This window comes from Mixophyes fleayi, chromosome 9 (assembly GCF_038048845.1).
Source record: "Mixophyes fleayi isolate aMixFle1 chromosome 9, aMixFle1.hap1, whole genome shotgun sequence".
Taxonomy (NCBI): domain Eukaryota; kingdom Metazoa; phylum Chordata; class Amphibia; order Anura; family Limnodynastidae; genus Mixophyes; species Mixophyes fleayi.
Genome location: NC_134410.1, coordinates 9,388,492 through 9,403,346, shown reverse-complemented (window position 1 = coordinate 9,403,346; position 14,855 = coordinate 9,388,492). Strand labels below are relative to the sequence as shown.

Here is a 14,855-nt window from a genome sequence, read left to right as displayed (position 1 = left end):
GGCCGTCACCTTGGGCCCGTTGGTATAAGCCGTAGAGAAGGATTCCAGTCTTTGTCAGCTGTGAAATATTTCACAGCCGACAAAGTATTTCTGGTCTGAAAATCTCCTCTGATTCCATCTAGTTTATTTCAGGCAACATTTTATTTTCCCTGTCAGAATAAAGTAGAGCACAAGTATGGGAAATAAAGAGAGGTTGTAGTGGAGGTCGGTGGGAATGAGAAGATAAAACAAGCAAAAAAAGCCTCTCATCCTTAAGGACATAGAAATCGGTGTGAATATTAAATCTTCTATACATGTATAAAATGTGGAATTTTTTTGTTTACATATCAACCTAATCATATATTTAATGTGCACAATTTAGGAATATGTATACATTGACGGATTAACAATAAATGCAAAAGGGATTGTGGTACCAAAATGACCTGCTAGTCCAGGCCTGGCCAATCTGTGGCTCTCCAGGTGTTGCAAAACTACAAGCCCCAGCATGCTTTGCCAGTAGATAGCCAGCCTCTGCTGGCAAGGTATGCTGGGACTTGTAGTTTCACAACACCTGGAGAGAGCTGCAGGTTGGCCAGGCCTACTTAGTACAGTGTTGGCTAACCTGTGACACTCCAGGTGTTGAGAAACTACAAGTCCCAGCATGCTTTGCCAATATATAGCAGTTTATTGCTGGAAGGGTATGCTGGGACTTGTAGTTTCACAACACCTGGAGTGTCACAGGTTTGCCAACACTGACTTAGTACATTGCATGTAGATTGTATTATATGGTCAGGGTTACGGATATTATTGTCGACCTAATAATACGCGTAGTTGCCTACTCTCCCGGAATGTCCAGGAGACTCCCGCATTTCTGGAAGACCTCCCGGTTCTCTCCCCCGCAATAGATGAGTGGCGGGGGGCGGATCTTAATGACGCAAATATTGCGTCATTTTAGTGACAATTGTTTAGGGGTGGGGCCAAAATGATGCAATTCGTCAAGCCCCACACCAACCTCTCCCGGTATCTCCCTGAAGCCAATAAGGAAAAGTTGTCAAGTATGTTCTATACATGTAACGTAAATCCTGCTGGGTGGACCCGGGCTGACTGCAAACCTTAAAACATAATAGACCCTAAAATTAGTAATATGTTCTGGAGATCCTTGTTCTAATGCCAATGTGAACTTGTTATCTTTGAGGAATTCCTTTGTCTCACTCTGACCTATTTATGAAAAGCTGCGATTAAATATATCTACAATAATAAATAAAATAATAAAATCTCGCCCAGGCAGTTGAGCGATACACCATACTCACCCGGGACAGTTGCCGCTTTGCCAGTCCAGTCTCTGGCAATATGTCCATTTGAGAGCCAGTGGAAACCCCATGATATATAGGACGAAGCGATATTAAGTCCGATCACCGGACGAGAGACCCCATTGCTAAATATCAATTGGGCAAATTCAGTCTACATTGCTGCTTAAAATTACGTTTGTTATAGAAGAGTAAAAAAAAAATCTAATACAGCAGATAAAATAATAATTACCTTCCTGTATTACAAATGCGCGCTCAAGCAGGGTTCCCATGTTACAGCCGGTAACAAAATAAATAGGAACAACGTTATTTAAGGCCAGAAGCCAAATAAATTACTTTAGGGTAATGTTCAGTAAAATGAAAATGCTTTGAGCAGGAAGATATTTCGTCCACCGTTCAATTACCTGTTGTTTAAGTGGAAATCGTCTTGTACAGTAGTCGGTGATAAAAGGTTTTCACTTTGACAATAATGGAGATAGAAGTAGATGCTGCAGTAATTTATATCACACGGGGATGTTTTAATGCAATGTTGACATGTACCGGGCTGCCCACCGCATAGTTCAGTGGGAGGGAGTTTTATTTCAGCTCAGGATAATATTGCAAAACTTCAATGACTTTTTCTTTGTTTTGTTTCTACTACTTTTTTTGAGGTATAATATATATAAATAAATTGTGCACTATAAAGACCAGTAAAAAATAATGTATGTTTTATATAATATTTTATGCCTCTGCTCTTTCTAATTAATGCTTTTATTGATCAATTAATCGGTCTCCCCTGCCAACAGTGAGCGTGTGTGTATTTGTAAGTGTTGGAGGAGGAAAAAGTAGTCTCTAGTGCCCAAGGCTAAAGACAACTTATTAACTAGCTTATTGAAGCTCCCTCCTAGTGATTAGTCAAAGGCTAAAGACAACTTATTAACTAGCTTACTGAAGCTCCCTCCTAGTGATTAGTCAGAGGCTAAAGACAACTTATTAACTACCTCCTAGGCTTGCTAAAGCTCCCTCCTAGTGATTAGTCAGAGGCTAAAGACAACTTATTAACTAGCTTACTGAAGCTCCCTCCTAGTGATTAGTCCGAGGCTAAAGACAACTTATTAACTACCTCCTAGGCTTACTGAAGCTCCCTCTTGGTGATTAGTTATTGGCTGCAGCCATAGTAGCTAAAAAGAAACCTGTGAGTGGCTAACCAACTAGGCTTTTCCCTATTGGCTACTATTACTACAGCTATGGACTGATCAGTAAAGGGAGCTTCAGTAAACCTGAGTAGGTGATTAAAGATCGTCTTCATGTACATTAAGTTGATTTTGCAAGTTAGTTTATAAAAGGAAACATCTAAATATATTATAGCAGTCATGGCCAACACGATTATTTTCAAGAGCCTCACAATGGCCCTCATTGGTAAGGGGGTCACTCATTATGGAGAAGCATTAAAACACATAGTGACTACCAGCCAGAAGTATACCCAGTAGAATAACCCATAGCTTATGTGATGAGCTGGTGACAAGATATCGCCATCATGACTAATCTGGTACATGACCTGGATGAAAGGACTCTGCTCTCTCTGTGCCTCAGAATCATATTTTTAGGGGCACTTAAAATGTATGTCCAGAATTTTTATTTTTCTCAAGCAAAAGTTTTGACAGGACAAAGTAAGGATTGCAAGGTGCATTATGTGATCCATGCAAATTTTTTACTGGGTGTGACTATGCAAAATAGTAGGTGTGGCTATATTTGAGGAGTATGTCTGTTTTTTTCTTTTAAAGAAATACATATGTACAAAACAGTATAAGATAGCACTCCATGCCTAATAACAGTGACCACTGGTCCCCTACGCAGACCATGACCCCCGTTCCCCTCTACACAGCAAGTAACTGCCGCCATCATCATCAACATATTATAGTCCGAGCCTGTGTTAATAATAAAGCAGTCTATTAACTCTCTACTACATTGGTAATGAAGTTAGTAGGCTACCTTCTTTATTTGGATGTAATGAGTCCACTTTAAAAACATTCTAAGCAATTGGGTCAAAAATGGAAGTCGTATAAATGAAGGTGGCTTTGAAATGACTCCGACCTGCCCAGACTATAAGGCAAGGTGAGGGCCCATAACAACCAATCACATTCTAGCTAACATTTTCTAGTGCATTCTAGAAAGTGATTGCTTGAATGTGATTTGTTGTTACAGACAACAGCTCCCTTTTCTTTTATTTAGAAGGTTTGATAAACTTACCCCTATGTGAAGGTTGCTGTAATATAAGTGGGAAATGAAAAAAAAAACAGGACAACGTTCTACTACGTAAAGCTGAAAACTACATCAAGTTATATGCAGCTTTGTCCTCACTAACACATCACTCATCTCCTGATATACTCTGCGCTGCTGGGGGACTCTGGTCCTTCCAATATATAGCGCTCAGTCTGTCCCTGTGTTTCCATTCCCCTTCTCCCATCATGTCACTGCCCCTGCCACATGCAGCCCTGTACTCACTGATGCAATCACACTGCCTCCTACAAGATCGCCTCACTCATATCCTGAAATGTCCTGTGCTGCTGTGGACATTCTGATAGCTACAGGTTCTTATATTCCGTCCACTTCAAAACTGGGGTCGCACGGACATGAAAAATGAAAACTGATAACATGAAGTTGCTCGGACAAACAGACCTGAAAATAAATAATTGCAATTCTAGCACAAAGTTTTTAAGACTTCGTTCCCAAACCCATTTATTACATTGTTTGTAAACACAATTTCTCCCAAACCCTTCTCTGCAAAATGTGAGGTTTCACAAATATTCAGGTGTAGCATTGTGCAATAATTGAAGCCGCGTCTTGGTCGCCTTGAGAGACTTGGTGCTCTCGTGCTGTTTTTGTTCATTTTTAGTTGATTGAGAAAATTAAACCTTAATTTTCATTTACTAATGATATTTGCATTGTAATTAGCTCCGGTGATATTTAGGTTACGGCTAAATTGCGCTACATCTTGGGGACCTTGGGTCGTCTCTATACATCAATGTGAGGAGGTTTAATGCAGCTGAGATCACACTCCATTCAAAAGTTGAAATGAATATTTAATTTAAAGTAACTGCCTTGGAAAATTATATGCAGAAACTTCTCAATTACTTATTGCATTGACCCACTTACTCCTGCATGCTGAAAATCCTGAAAAAACTAATTCTGTTTTATAATATATATATATATATATATATATATATATATATATATATATATATATATATATATATATATATATATATATACTGCATATATATATACTGCATATATATATTTTTTTAATATCTTTTAATGATGGCAATGCTATTTTGTTAACAAGAAAAAAAATGCATTTTCACACCACAGATGTCTGTGTTTCAGAAATCAATTAAGTAAAAGAAACCTATTTTAATGTAGAAAAATGTTAGTTCCATTGGGATTTGTTGGAGAAATGCTATTTAATAATGTCAAAATTCTTTGTAAGCTGATATTACCAATACAAATCATGACACCAGAACACTGTAACTAAGGAGATGTATAGTCTCTGTGTCGTTCTGTGTGTATGTTAGGGAATTTAGACTGTAAGCTCCAATGGGGCAGCGACTGATGTGAGTGAGTTCTCTGTACAGCGCTACGGAATTGGTGGCGCTATATAAATGATGATGATGATACACATAATAGTGACAGTACTGGATGGTCAGGACCTGATTAAGGGTCCAAGCTGCCCTAGGTCATACTTACCAACCTTTTGATAAGTTAATTCCGGAAGATCCAGGCAGGGGGGCATGGTTGGAGGACGGGAGGGGCGGGGCGCGGTAATTTGCGTCATTTTGGCTTCACTCCCCGCAACAAAATGCTGTTTTTATTGCGGGGGCGTGGCCAAAATGCAGCGATTCACCGCAAATCGCGTAATTTTGGGGAGCAAGATGCCATATGCGGGATATTTGCCTGCTCGCCCGGGAGACCTACCCGAATTTCGGGAGTCTCCCGGACATTCCGGGAGAGTTGGCAAGTATACCCTAGGTTAATACACTCGTAGTACCCCCATGGCTTCTAAGCCAGGCTACAACGTGGTGGGTTAAAAAGAACTGGTCCTTAATTTAAAATCCGGCTTTGCTTCATCCCCCAACCATATTTACATGTGCGTGTTTTGGAAACATCGCTCCGCTTGGCTCTTTAAAAGGGTGACTGCAATCTTTGTCACTCATTTCGTTTTTATTTCCAGCGCCCACCCGAGGATGACTCATTGTCTTCAGCCTGGGAAGACGTCGAGATTAAATCCTTACATTGTTCTTTCACTTGTTTTTTTTTTCTATTGTCTTATATTTTTAAAACTTAATTGTAGTTTATACCTCTCCTTGTCACAATTTCGTACCCCCAAATGAATGTTGCACCCCCCTAAAAGTCTTGTGCCCTAGCCTGTAGCCTAGTCAGCTTATTGGATCAGGCTCTATAGATAATACAGGGTTTCTGGAGTACGGTAGCGTTGACTAGAATGTGCCACCTGTGTATTAGAACTCCCAGAATGTCACTGTACTCATTGGGCAGAAGCCTTTCGGTAAAGTTTTCTCTCTGGAAAAGGATCTTGTGATTGAGTTTTCCTGGATTTGCAGTATTGTAGTCAACCACTAGGGAGGTTTTTATCTGTAGGTCACTGATTGTGGCAGTAAAAGACAAAGGGGCACATTTATCATTAATCGGCAAAAGTGAGAAATAGTTATCAATCCTTATCGCAAGGATAAGGATTGAACTATTTCTCACATTTATTAAAAAGGGAGCACAGAAACAGCAGTTCCGAAAAACTGCTGTTTCTGTGATAGAAAAAATCACACTTACCCCCCTCTTCGGACGCGCTGTCTCGGGATCTCCTCTTCGTTCCTCTTCTTCCTTCAATTGCGCATGTGCAGTGCACATGCGCACAAAGTCCCCACTCTGTCTCTGCAACTATCGTTGCAGAGAGAGCGCGCTGAGTGACAGGGAGGGATCATGTGATCCCTCCACACATGCGCTGTCCAGCTCTGCTCTTCGGAGCAGAGCTGACAGCAGTGGATTTCTTCAATTTTGATAATGTACGCCAGCTTCAGCTAGTGCACTACCGTGATTTGTTAAATATGCCCTAAAGTATTTATTAAATAAGCATCCACATGCAAAGATAACCCCTTGTTGTGTTATTATGAATATTTATTTATATCACGTCACCATGTTACATAGCGCTTTACAGAGAATATTATAAATCATTCACATCAGTCCCTGACCCAGTGGAGTTTACAATCTATAGTCCCTGACACACAACATATTCTCTCTAATAATTTCAGGGATAATTTCATCAGAAGCTAATTAACCTACCAGTATGGAGGGACACCGAAGCACTCCGAGGAGACACAGGTAAACACGGGGAGTACATACAAACTTGGATTGAGACTTTGAATCTAACCCATAACACCGCTGCTGGAAAGCAGCAATGCTAACCACCGTGCTGCACACAGTTATATAGGGTGAAAGGAAAAGAAGCAGGCCCCATCGCAGCGACAACAATAACAAATTGCCCCTAATTCTTAAACAACAGGAATGTACAATCGGTGCAAATGTTAATTTGTTTGGATGAATTACAAACAATATTAGTGCAGATCAATTATCTGCATTGTACAGGAGAAACAAAAATTGAAATCCGAGAGGGAATAGGGAGAGTGGAATTTCCACAATAGCGAGTGATTCGCAAGTTACATAATTTGTTTGTGATATCGGAAAAACGACGGCAGTCCATTAAGCTGAACCTGTCGTCCATTCTAATTGGTCGCCAACACCTGTGATGGGGGGGGAATCAAATGCCGACGATCTATTGAGACCGATTCGCTTTTATAATAATAATTACTTTTATAGAAAGTTACTTAACTGATTTTACATTGTCAGTGTACCAGTGTTTTCTAGAGGGCTTTTATGAGACTTTCATCCCAGCGATCTTGTAGCTTTTTTCCTCTTTCTCGCTCTTGTTTTATTCGAACGGTTCACATCAAGGTCAGCCTTGTGCCACTGCTAAAAATCTGACTTTTAAATAAGGCTCTTTGGATAATTGACGGAACATCTTGAGGCTTTGATAACCAGCTTTCGGCTGATAGTTTGTGGGCATCTGAGTTCGTCCTGTTATTAAAATAATCAGTAGCGGTTTCTCTAGTAGTGAGAAGCGATGACACCGCGTCCACACAGGTGATCTTTCAAGTGTGGGGTCAGTCTCCGCGTGTATTAATCATAACCGCTTCCCTTTCATTACTACTCGCAAATGTCAAATCTCTCTGCTCAAGTTTAACCTGCTTCATGTTTGGGGAAATCATTTTGCATCGCCCATGTTCTGCATTTGTCATCTCTCTCGATGCTTCACCAACTAAATGTAAGAGCTAGATGCTCATATTTAAGAATAGTGATTATTTTAAAAATAAAAATAAATAAGGAGACTGCCTCAAAGCTGAAATAATAATTTTGCAGATTTGATCCCTCCTAGATTTGTGTATGTGTGTGTGTGTGTGTGTATATATATATATATATATATATATGTGTGTGTGTGTGTGTGTGTGTGTGTGTGTGTGTGTATATATGTGTATATTTATGTGTGTATGTATGTGTATATATATATAATATGTTCACAGGGACAAATGCAGGATTTGTAGTGGGGGGTTTCCACACCACGCCACCAGTGGGCGTGGCTATAATTTTAGCCATTTTTGGCTGCTCTCCAACTCTCCCTATCCCTATAATATACATGGTCAGTGCTGCGTGGACTACTGTTAGGTGCACGCAGCTCTCTCTTTTTAAGCAGAGCCGTGTGAAGCTGGGGCAGGGTCCAGCCACCTCAGTTATACAGTGCACCAGGCTTGGAGGTTGGGGGGGGGGGGTTTCCAGGCACTAGGAAACCCCCACCCCCCTTCCCCTTGGTTAATATTCTTTGAATTGATTGATTGGGACGTTGTATGCCCCAACATGTTGTGTCCGGTCCCCCTGTGTAGCGTGACCATGGCCCCTGAGGAGGTACAATGCCGAAATTGGAGGTAACCTAAATGTACTCCCTATAATTTAAACAAAACACAACTGATTTTTCAGTGACAAACTCTAGTTGAGTTTATACCTTCCACACTCCCATTTGACAAATTAGGCCATCGGCCAAGTGACACAATTCGTGTCCACGGTCAGTCCGCAAATCTGCCAGTCCATTAGCGTTTTCGGTGAAGCTACGCCCCTGACCTTCGTAGGCCACTCCGTTTGTTTTAATTGCCAAAATACTTGAGTATTCTGGGGAAATTGGAACTGTTGACAGGTCTGAGATTTATCTCCATTTTACCTACATTTCAAGTATATGTGACTGTGTGTATGATGAAGGAAAGTCCCTAATTTGTAAGGAAAGATTTGTCCTTTAAGTGTCCCTATACTACAATATTGACCAACAGTGCAGTACAATGTCTCCTTTTCTGTAAACTGGATGAAATTCTCGCTATCTATAAATTCTCGCTATCTATAAATTCTCGCTATCTATAATTTATGCTTTTGCGGTTTATAAGTTAAGATCTATCCAAGAGGAGTCATTGCAGTCAATGAACTTGCAGTGTAACGGAGTTCAGTATATATGGAATGATGGGCTTTGTAGTGCATCCAAGCCTGTCTAAACTGTGACGTAAATGATATACTTAGACAAATCTGATGTGTAGCTAATTGTCCCTGTAATTTATTTATTACTCACGTGAAACTCACAGGGTGGAATTATCATGCAATTGTATTTCCCATTGTCATTTTTTGTAACAAATCTTCCTGTAAGTGTAAAATTGTTTCGCTACTTTGCATTGGTATTCATTAACATCTACACAATATTTAATTAATTATGGACTATAAATATTGGGACAAAATTTGATGTAGGATTGTTTAGTTTGTGCCATTACTTTTGGTCCCTTAAAAAGTGGGAGGCACATATAGAAACAGTTGTAATTCCTACACTGTTCATCTGATTTGGATGTAAATACCCTCAAATTAAAGCTAAAAGTCTGCAGTTAAAGCACATCTTGTTATATATATATTGCAACAAAGGGAGGTGTTTAGCTGGCAATAAGCAGAGAAAGTATGCAAACAGTGCTACACATCTGTGGTGAAACAGTACACCTAGGTTAAAGATATACAGGTGGAGGACATATGTGTGCCAAAATAATAGTGTAAAGTCTGATTTAACTTACATGGTTTGCAAGTGTCTTTCCCCACAGCAGACTGACAGGGTGCGTCTGCAGTCAGTGCAAAACAGAAGCAGCTGATGAGGCCTCCTTTTTAAAAGGAAGGAGAGGGTGCCACCTGCCCATCAAGCTAGGGCTGTGGGAGGCGTTTCAGGTTTGTCTCATTGTTCAGTGTTACCGATGCTGAATAAGTCGACCAGTGTCTAGAGAACTGGTCTACATTTATTTAGTGTTTGGGGTCGCAAGAAAGTAAACAGGTAAGAAGCTGCTTGCATGTGTGTCACAAGAAGTGTGCTCTTGTCACACGTAATATATATATATATATATTACAAGTTAACCCGTGCATGATACTCATGCATTCTAGTCAAATCAAGCTACTTAAGGTGTTAAAAAGGTTCTTGTCATGCATTTGGGCCATAGCCCAGGCCTCCTCACGGGAAGAGCGTTACTTCCCGACGCAAGCGCCCTTTTTTAACGTGGTTTTGTCCACATGTCACCACCTCATCATTTTTCTCCATCACCTCATCCTTCATCTTTATCGCCACATCTATCCAGATGTCTATCCAGACACAGAGATCTCTCTCAGCGGTCCTGAGTATCACACTCCTCTCGCTCTGTCACCCCTGGCAACCACCAACCACTCCCAACTGTCACTTCTCCTTCAAGAAATATATATATATTTTTTTAAAATCTTTATCAACACTTTTAACAATAAACAAATTAAATTAACAAATTAAAAACATCTTAGTATACCAAATTTCAGCCCTTTCTGAGTTTTTTTCCCCACACACACACTAAGAATTTAGTAGGTCAGTGTATAACTCCGCTCAGCAGGTGGCGCTGCAGCTTGGGGTTTTTTTTTCCACACACACACAGACTAACACACGCCCCTAGGCTTTTATATTATAGATGTAATACATTAATAGTGAAAAAAAAAATTGTAGAGCAGGTGCATACATCAAACACTAGGAAATACGGCAATTTTGATAACTTATGACACATAACTGAAGAGAACTGCTGAGCGTTGTCACATAATTATGGTAGAATTAAAAAAAGAAACTGCGGGTCCTCTGAGAAACTGTATAACTCTTTGTATACAAGGTTTAATCTCACACTTTAATGATAATTGAACTAAGTTTGCCTAATACAGTTCTGTATTATTAAAATATAATTTAATGTTCTGTGAAATTGCTAAATTGAATTTATGGTGACATAATTAAGTAAGCGTCAATTAACACCAATTGTAGAATGGATCTCTTTCGCTACTTATCAAATTCATTTTTTTTTATTTTTTTTTTTAGTAATGACTATTTTACAATCCGAACATGATTTAGGAGAGTCTAATTTAAATTAATTGCAAGTATTATCAAATCACATCCTTGTAGCAAATTCCCATTTGTGTCTCGGAAATTAATGCCACCTGTGGGTTGATTCAAATCCCGGTTCTGCTCAATCAGACAAAATATTTTTATTATCTTTTTCCTTTTTATCTCTAATATGAATTGTTCTCCCTATTGTACTGTTTTTTGTTTTGTTTTTTGTTTGTTTTTTTTTACTTTTGAAGCAAAATTTTAAAATATCTACTCGCGTTTCCAGCAAATAACGTAACCTAGAATTGTCTTGTCAACTCTTTCCTCAAATAGCTCCAGTAAATCATGGAGAGTTATCAAATACTGCAAAAATATATATTACAATACAAATTCCCAAATACCACTGTGGGTAACCGAGTCTAGTTTTCAATCTGTACAAATCTCCGCAGTTGTGGAGGAGACTGCGAACTTGTAACTATTTATGAAGATTTTGGCTTCTGTGCACCGCAGTGTGTCTCCTTCCCCATTCTACTGAAGCACAGGCTAGAGAGGTAATCTTTTAAGAACTTCTTAACATATCCACAGGTGGCAAATAATGGGACAGATGGTACATTGAGAAGATATAGACAACTTTGTCTACCAGCTTGAGCATTTTAGATCCAAAGGGACTGAAATTGCTGTATGTAGTGTATGTCTTCAGAAATGATGGTGGAGAACGATTAACATCTGGATATTAATTGTCTCTGGTGAGAAAGCGTTATTGGCTGATATCTGTGATCTCCATATGGGCAGTCTCCGTATCTGTGGCAATTCAAGAGTGTTTGTAGGGGATGTTGCCATATTCACTGTGACTTGGGGTCACCCCCCTTTTCAGACATGTTCCAATTTGGAACTTCCAATATTGGAAAGTACGGGTGTACCTTATATTGCAGACCTGTACAAAAACAAAATTTTCTTTTGCACAGAGAGCAGTGGCGCAGGCAGTGGGGGGGGTTTCTGAGTCTCCAGAACCCCCCCTCCGCTAACTGTGCCAACCATAGCGGCATTGTACTATACAGCAGCCGCGGGGCTGTCAAAGAAGCGTCCGTGGCGGTGCTGTATAGTACAGTGCTCGCTGCCGAAACGGAGCTGCTGCGCATGCGCGGGCGTGTGCGCAAAAGCTCTCTCGCGTGTTTTTTTGGGGTTTTTTTTGGTCAGGGGGGGACAATCCTGCGTACGCCCCTGGAGAGATTCTTAAGATGAGATAAAGGAATGGAGAGTGCGCACTCGATTTGCAGAAGGGCACCAAAAGAGTACTCCACAAAAACATGGGAATTTCTTATTGGCTCAGAAATGGAAGAGACTCGATCTCATCCTATAGTTTTAATGTGGCAAGATTTGTCGGTTCCAGTTACTTCAAACACCCAGACGTGTAACTTGACCACAGGTCTGATGTCTCCTCACTCATGCCCAATTCTAAGTACAAATTTGGCAAAACCGAGCAGTATTTAAGGAGACAAAGGCAACACTTTATTCATTGAAGGGGCAGTTCTATAGGGGTAGGAGATTCAACCTTTATGTAACGGGTGCACTTGGTTGTTTAATGCCCAACTTCAATTATTTCTGCATCTCTGCAAACCTGGATGCACTTCTAGCGCCTGATTCTGATGGTTTTGTGAGTATAATCTGCAAATTTGATCTGCGCATGCGTATGCAAAGGACACTGACTATAGCCTACTATTTCTGGGAGGGAATGGGGAGGGGGAAGGGTACAGGAAAGGTGTGCCAAACTCGAGCGCACACAACCCCGTTTGGTTCAAGCTTTGGGCATCTCAAAGTTACTTGTTTTACAGCCGTATCTCTTGCTCCAGCTTCAGGGCTAGTCTGAGTCCTGAGTACTAGTGATGACCGTCACATATGCATGCTATAACATGTGTTTTCAATCAGGAGCAACTGTTAAAAATGTATTGTATGTTCAGTAGGCATTAAGAATATACTAATAATTTTGCACTAGTGCAAAACTTAACCTCTATTTGTGCTGCATATGATCAATGACCTCCTCTGTATAGAGTAATGTGCAGTAGTGGATTTACTCACTCTTACAACCATCATGTTCCCACTCTGTGGTTGGCAACGGGAACACGCACACGTATGTCCAACTTTATTCCTTTATTTTTTTTTTTTCTCATTTTAGAAAAATAAAATCAAATTACATTTTAATTAAGCATCATTTTTTGAACATGGTTTTCTGTTGTATTACAACCCATATCACGTTCTAGTTCAGAGAATGGCGAGATTACAGTTCCTCACAAACCAAAAAATTACAATGAAGATCTATGACTGCACAATGGGGATGTTTTGAATCAGGTATTTGCAATACCATTGAGTTTGTACAAGAGTAGGATACAAATATGTAGTGTGTGTGTTTTAGTTAATTGAATTCTATTTATTAATAACTTGGTGGAGCATTTAACGAAACATAACAGTGGAATGACCAATGAAAACACCTGTTTTTTTTGCCTTTTGACTGTCCCCTTTCGCCAATGATCTATACGGAATACCACATATTCTGAAATAATTTTTAAAGCGTCCCTTTCATCTCTGCAGAGAGGCCGCCATATTGTGGACCTGGCCAACATTGACGAGAGGGCAACCTGTCCGTTCAGTAGGAAGCTTTGAGCCTTAGTAATGTTACTGGTTCCTAGTGAAAGGCTCCGCCCACTCTCCGCCCATGTCCCGCCTCTGTATAAATGTGGTACTAGTATGTGGTTTATTGTTTGCTCCTGTTTACTATTGTTATACTTTCCTGTAACGTAGTGACCTCTGGCAAACTGAAGCTGATATAGTGAGATTGGTATCCTATAATTAACTAATTTAATTTTAAAATACAGCATAACAAATATAGCAAATGTTTATTTGTCTTTTTAAATCTCTATGTAGATAAAGTACATTTTGACGGTAACGATTTTTGGGCTCTGTCCCGCTGCCCCGCCCGCGGGCATGTTTGTCCAGTGGGAGATTTGTGAGGTATCTTCAGTTTACTGCAATGCAGAGGTGAACGGATCCTGTGCGTACCAGTTTCTGGTGCACACGGGGTTGTGTGAGTGTTTGGAGGGCAGGGGAGATTGCTAGGGATAAATGTGTTTTGCTTTGCTAGGCACACCCCAGGGTTGTGGTCATTATATATAACCATTTCAATGTAATAATATAATATACTAATAAATTATGGGCTTTGAGTCATTAAGGAGAGTAAAGCAGAAAAAATTTGTATCTTTGCCCCTGGGCAAAACCATGTTGCATTGGAGGGGGAGGTAAATTTAAAATGTGGGGACAGATTTATAGTTTTGGGTAGGGCATGTCCTAGATCAACTTTAAATTTCATTGTAAAAATAAAGATATCAAGTATTTGTGTGCTACATCAAAAAACAGCCGGTATTTAACATATGTGCAAAATAATAAACTAATTTGCACCCCTTGTATTGTAACATGGTTTGTCCCGGAGAACATTTACTCCTTTTTTTGCCTTACTTTTTTTAATGACTCAGACCCGACATTACTTTAATGATAAAGTAATATAATTCTAATATGCAAATGGAATATTATAATGTTCATTGTTGTTGTTATTGTTGTTATTGTTATTATTATTATTGTTATTATTATTATTATTTGGCATAAATACATTTCAGTATGTGCTTTTATGATAGAAACTATTATTTTTATTATGCAATTGATTTAGGATCTGAAAATATTTGATTTGCCTTTTCTCTGATATTGATTTCATTTTGCCTTTTTTTTTTTTTTCCTTTTTGTGTTTCCTTATTTCGGTTTCCATAGAACATTCATATAAAATCTCTGGCAGACGATGTGGTAAGGTGATCACTAATCCCCCCCGTGCATGCTCATTGTTACTAAACATTTCCCACCAATCACACTGGACCATGTGCATGATTTACTGCTTGCATGGGAGATGGTGATTATTGTGCACAGATCTCATGATCAGGGCCGTCCATTGGCCTTTTAACGCTTCACGCTTTTGGGATGTTTATCATAATAATTTTGTCTAAGAAATTCTAGTCCTCCTAATTTGGCAT

General features: G+C 39.6%; 1 protein-coding gene across 5 annotated transcripts in view; it reads left to right on the top strand.

Annotated features, from left to right (window-relative positions):
• Positions 1 to 14,855, top strand: part of DIAPH2 (diaphanous related formin 2) — an 828,187-nt gene that overhangs the window by 41,437 nt on the left and 771,895 nt on the right. For 4 of the 5 annotated variants that reach the window (XM_075186343.1, XM_075186342.1, XM_075186346.1 and 1 more), the window contains exon 2: positions 14,599 to 14,631. The exons of the other annotated variant lie outside the window; for it this stretch is intronic. In XM_075186343.1, coding sequence (XP_075042444.1) covers positions 14,599 to 14,631 — 33 coding nt within the window. The remainder of the gene's footprint in view (positions 1 to 14,598; positions 14,632 to 14,855) is intronic. 5 annotated transcript variants of the gene reach the window in all.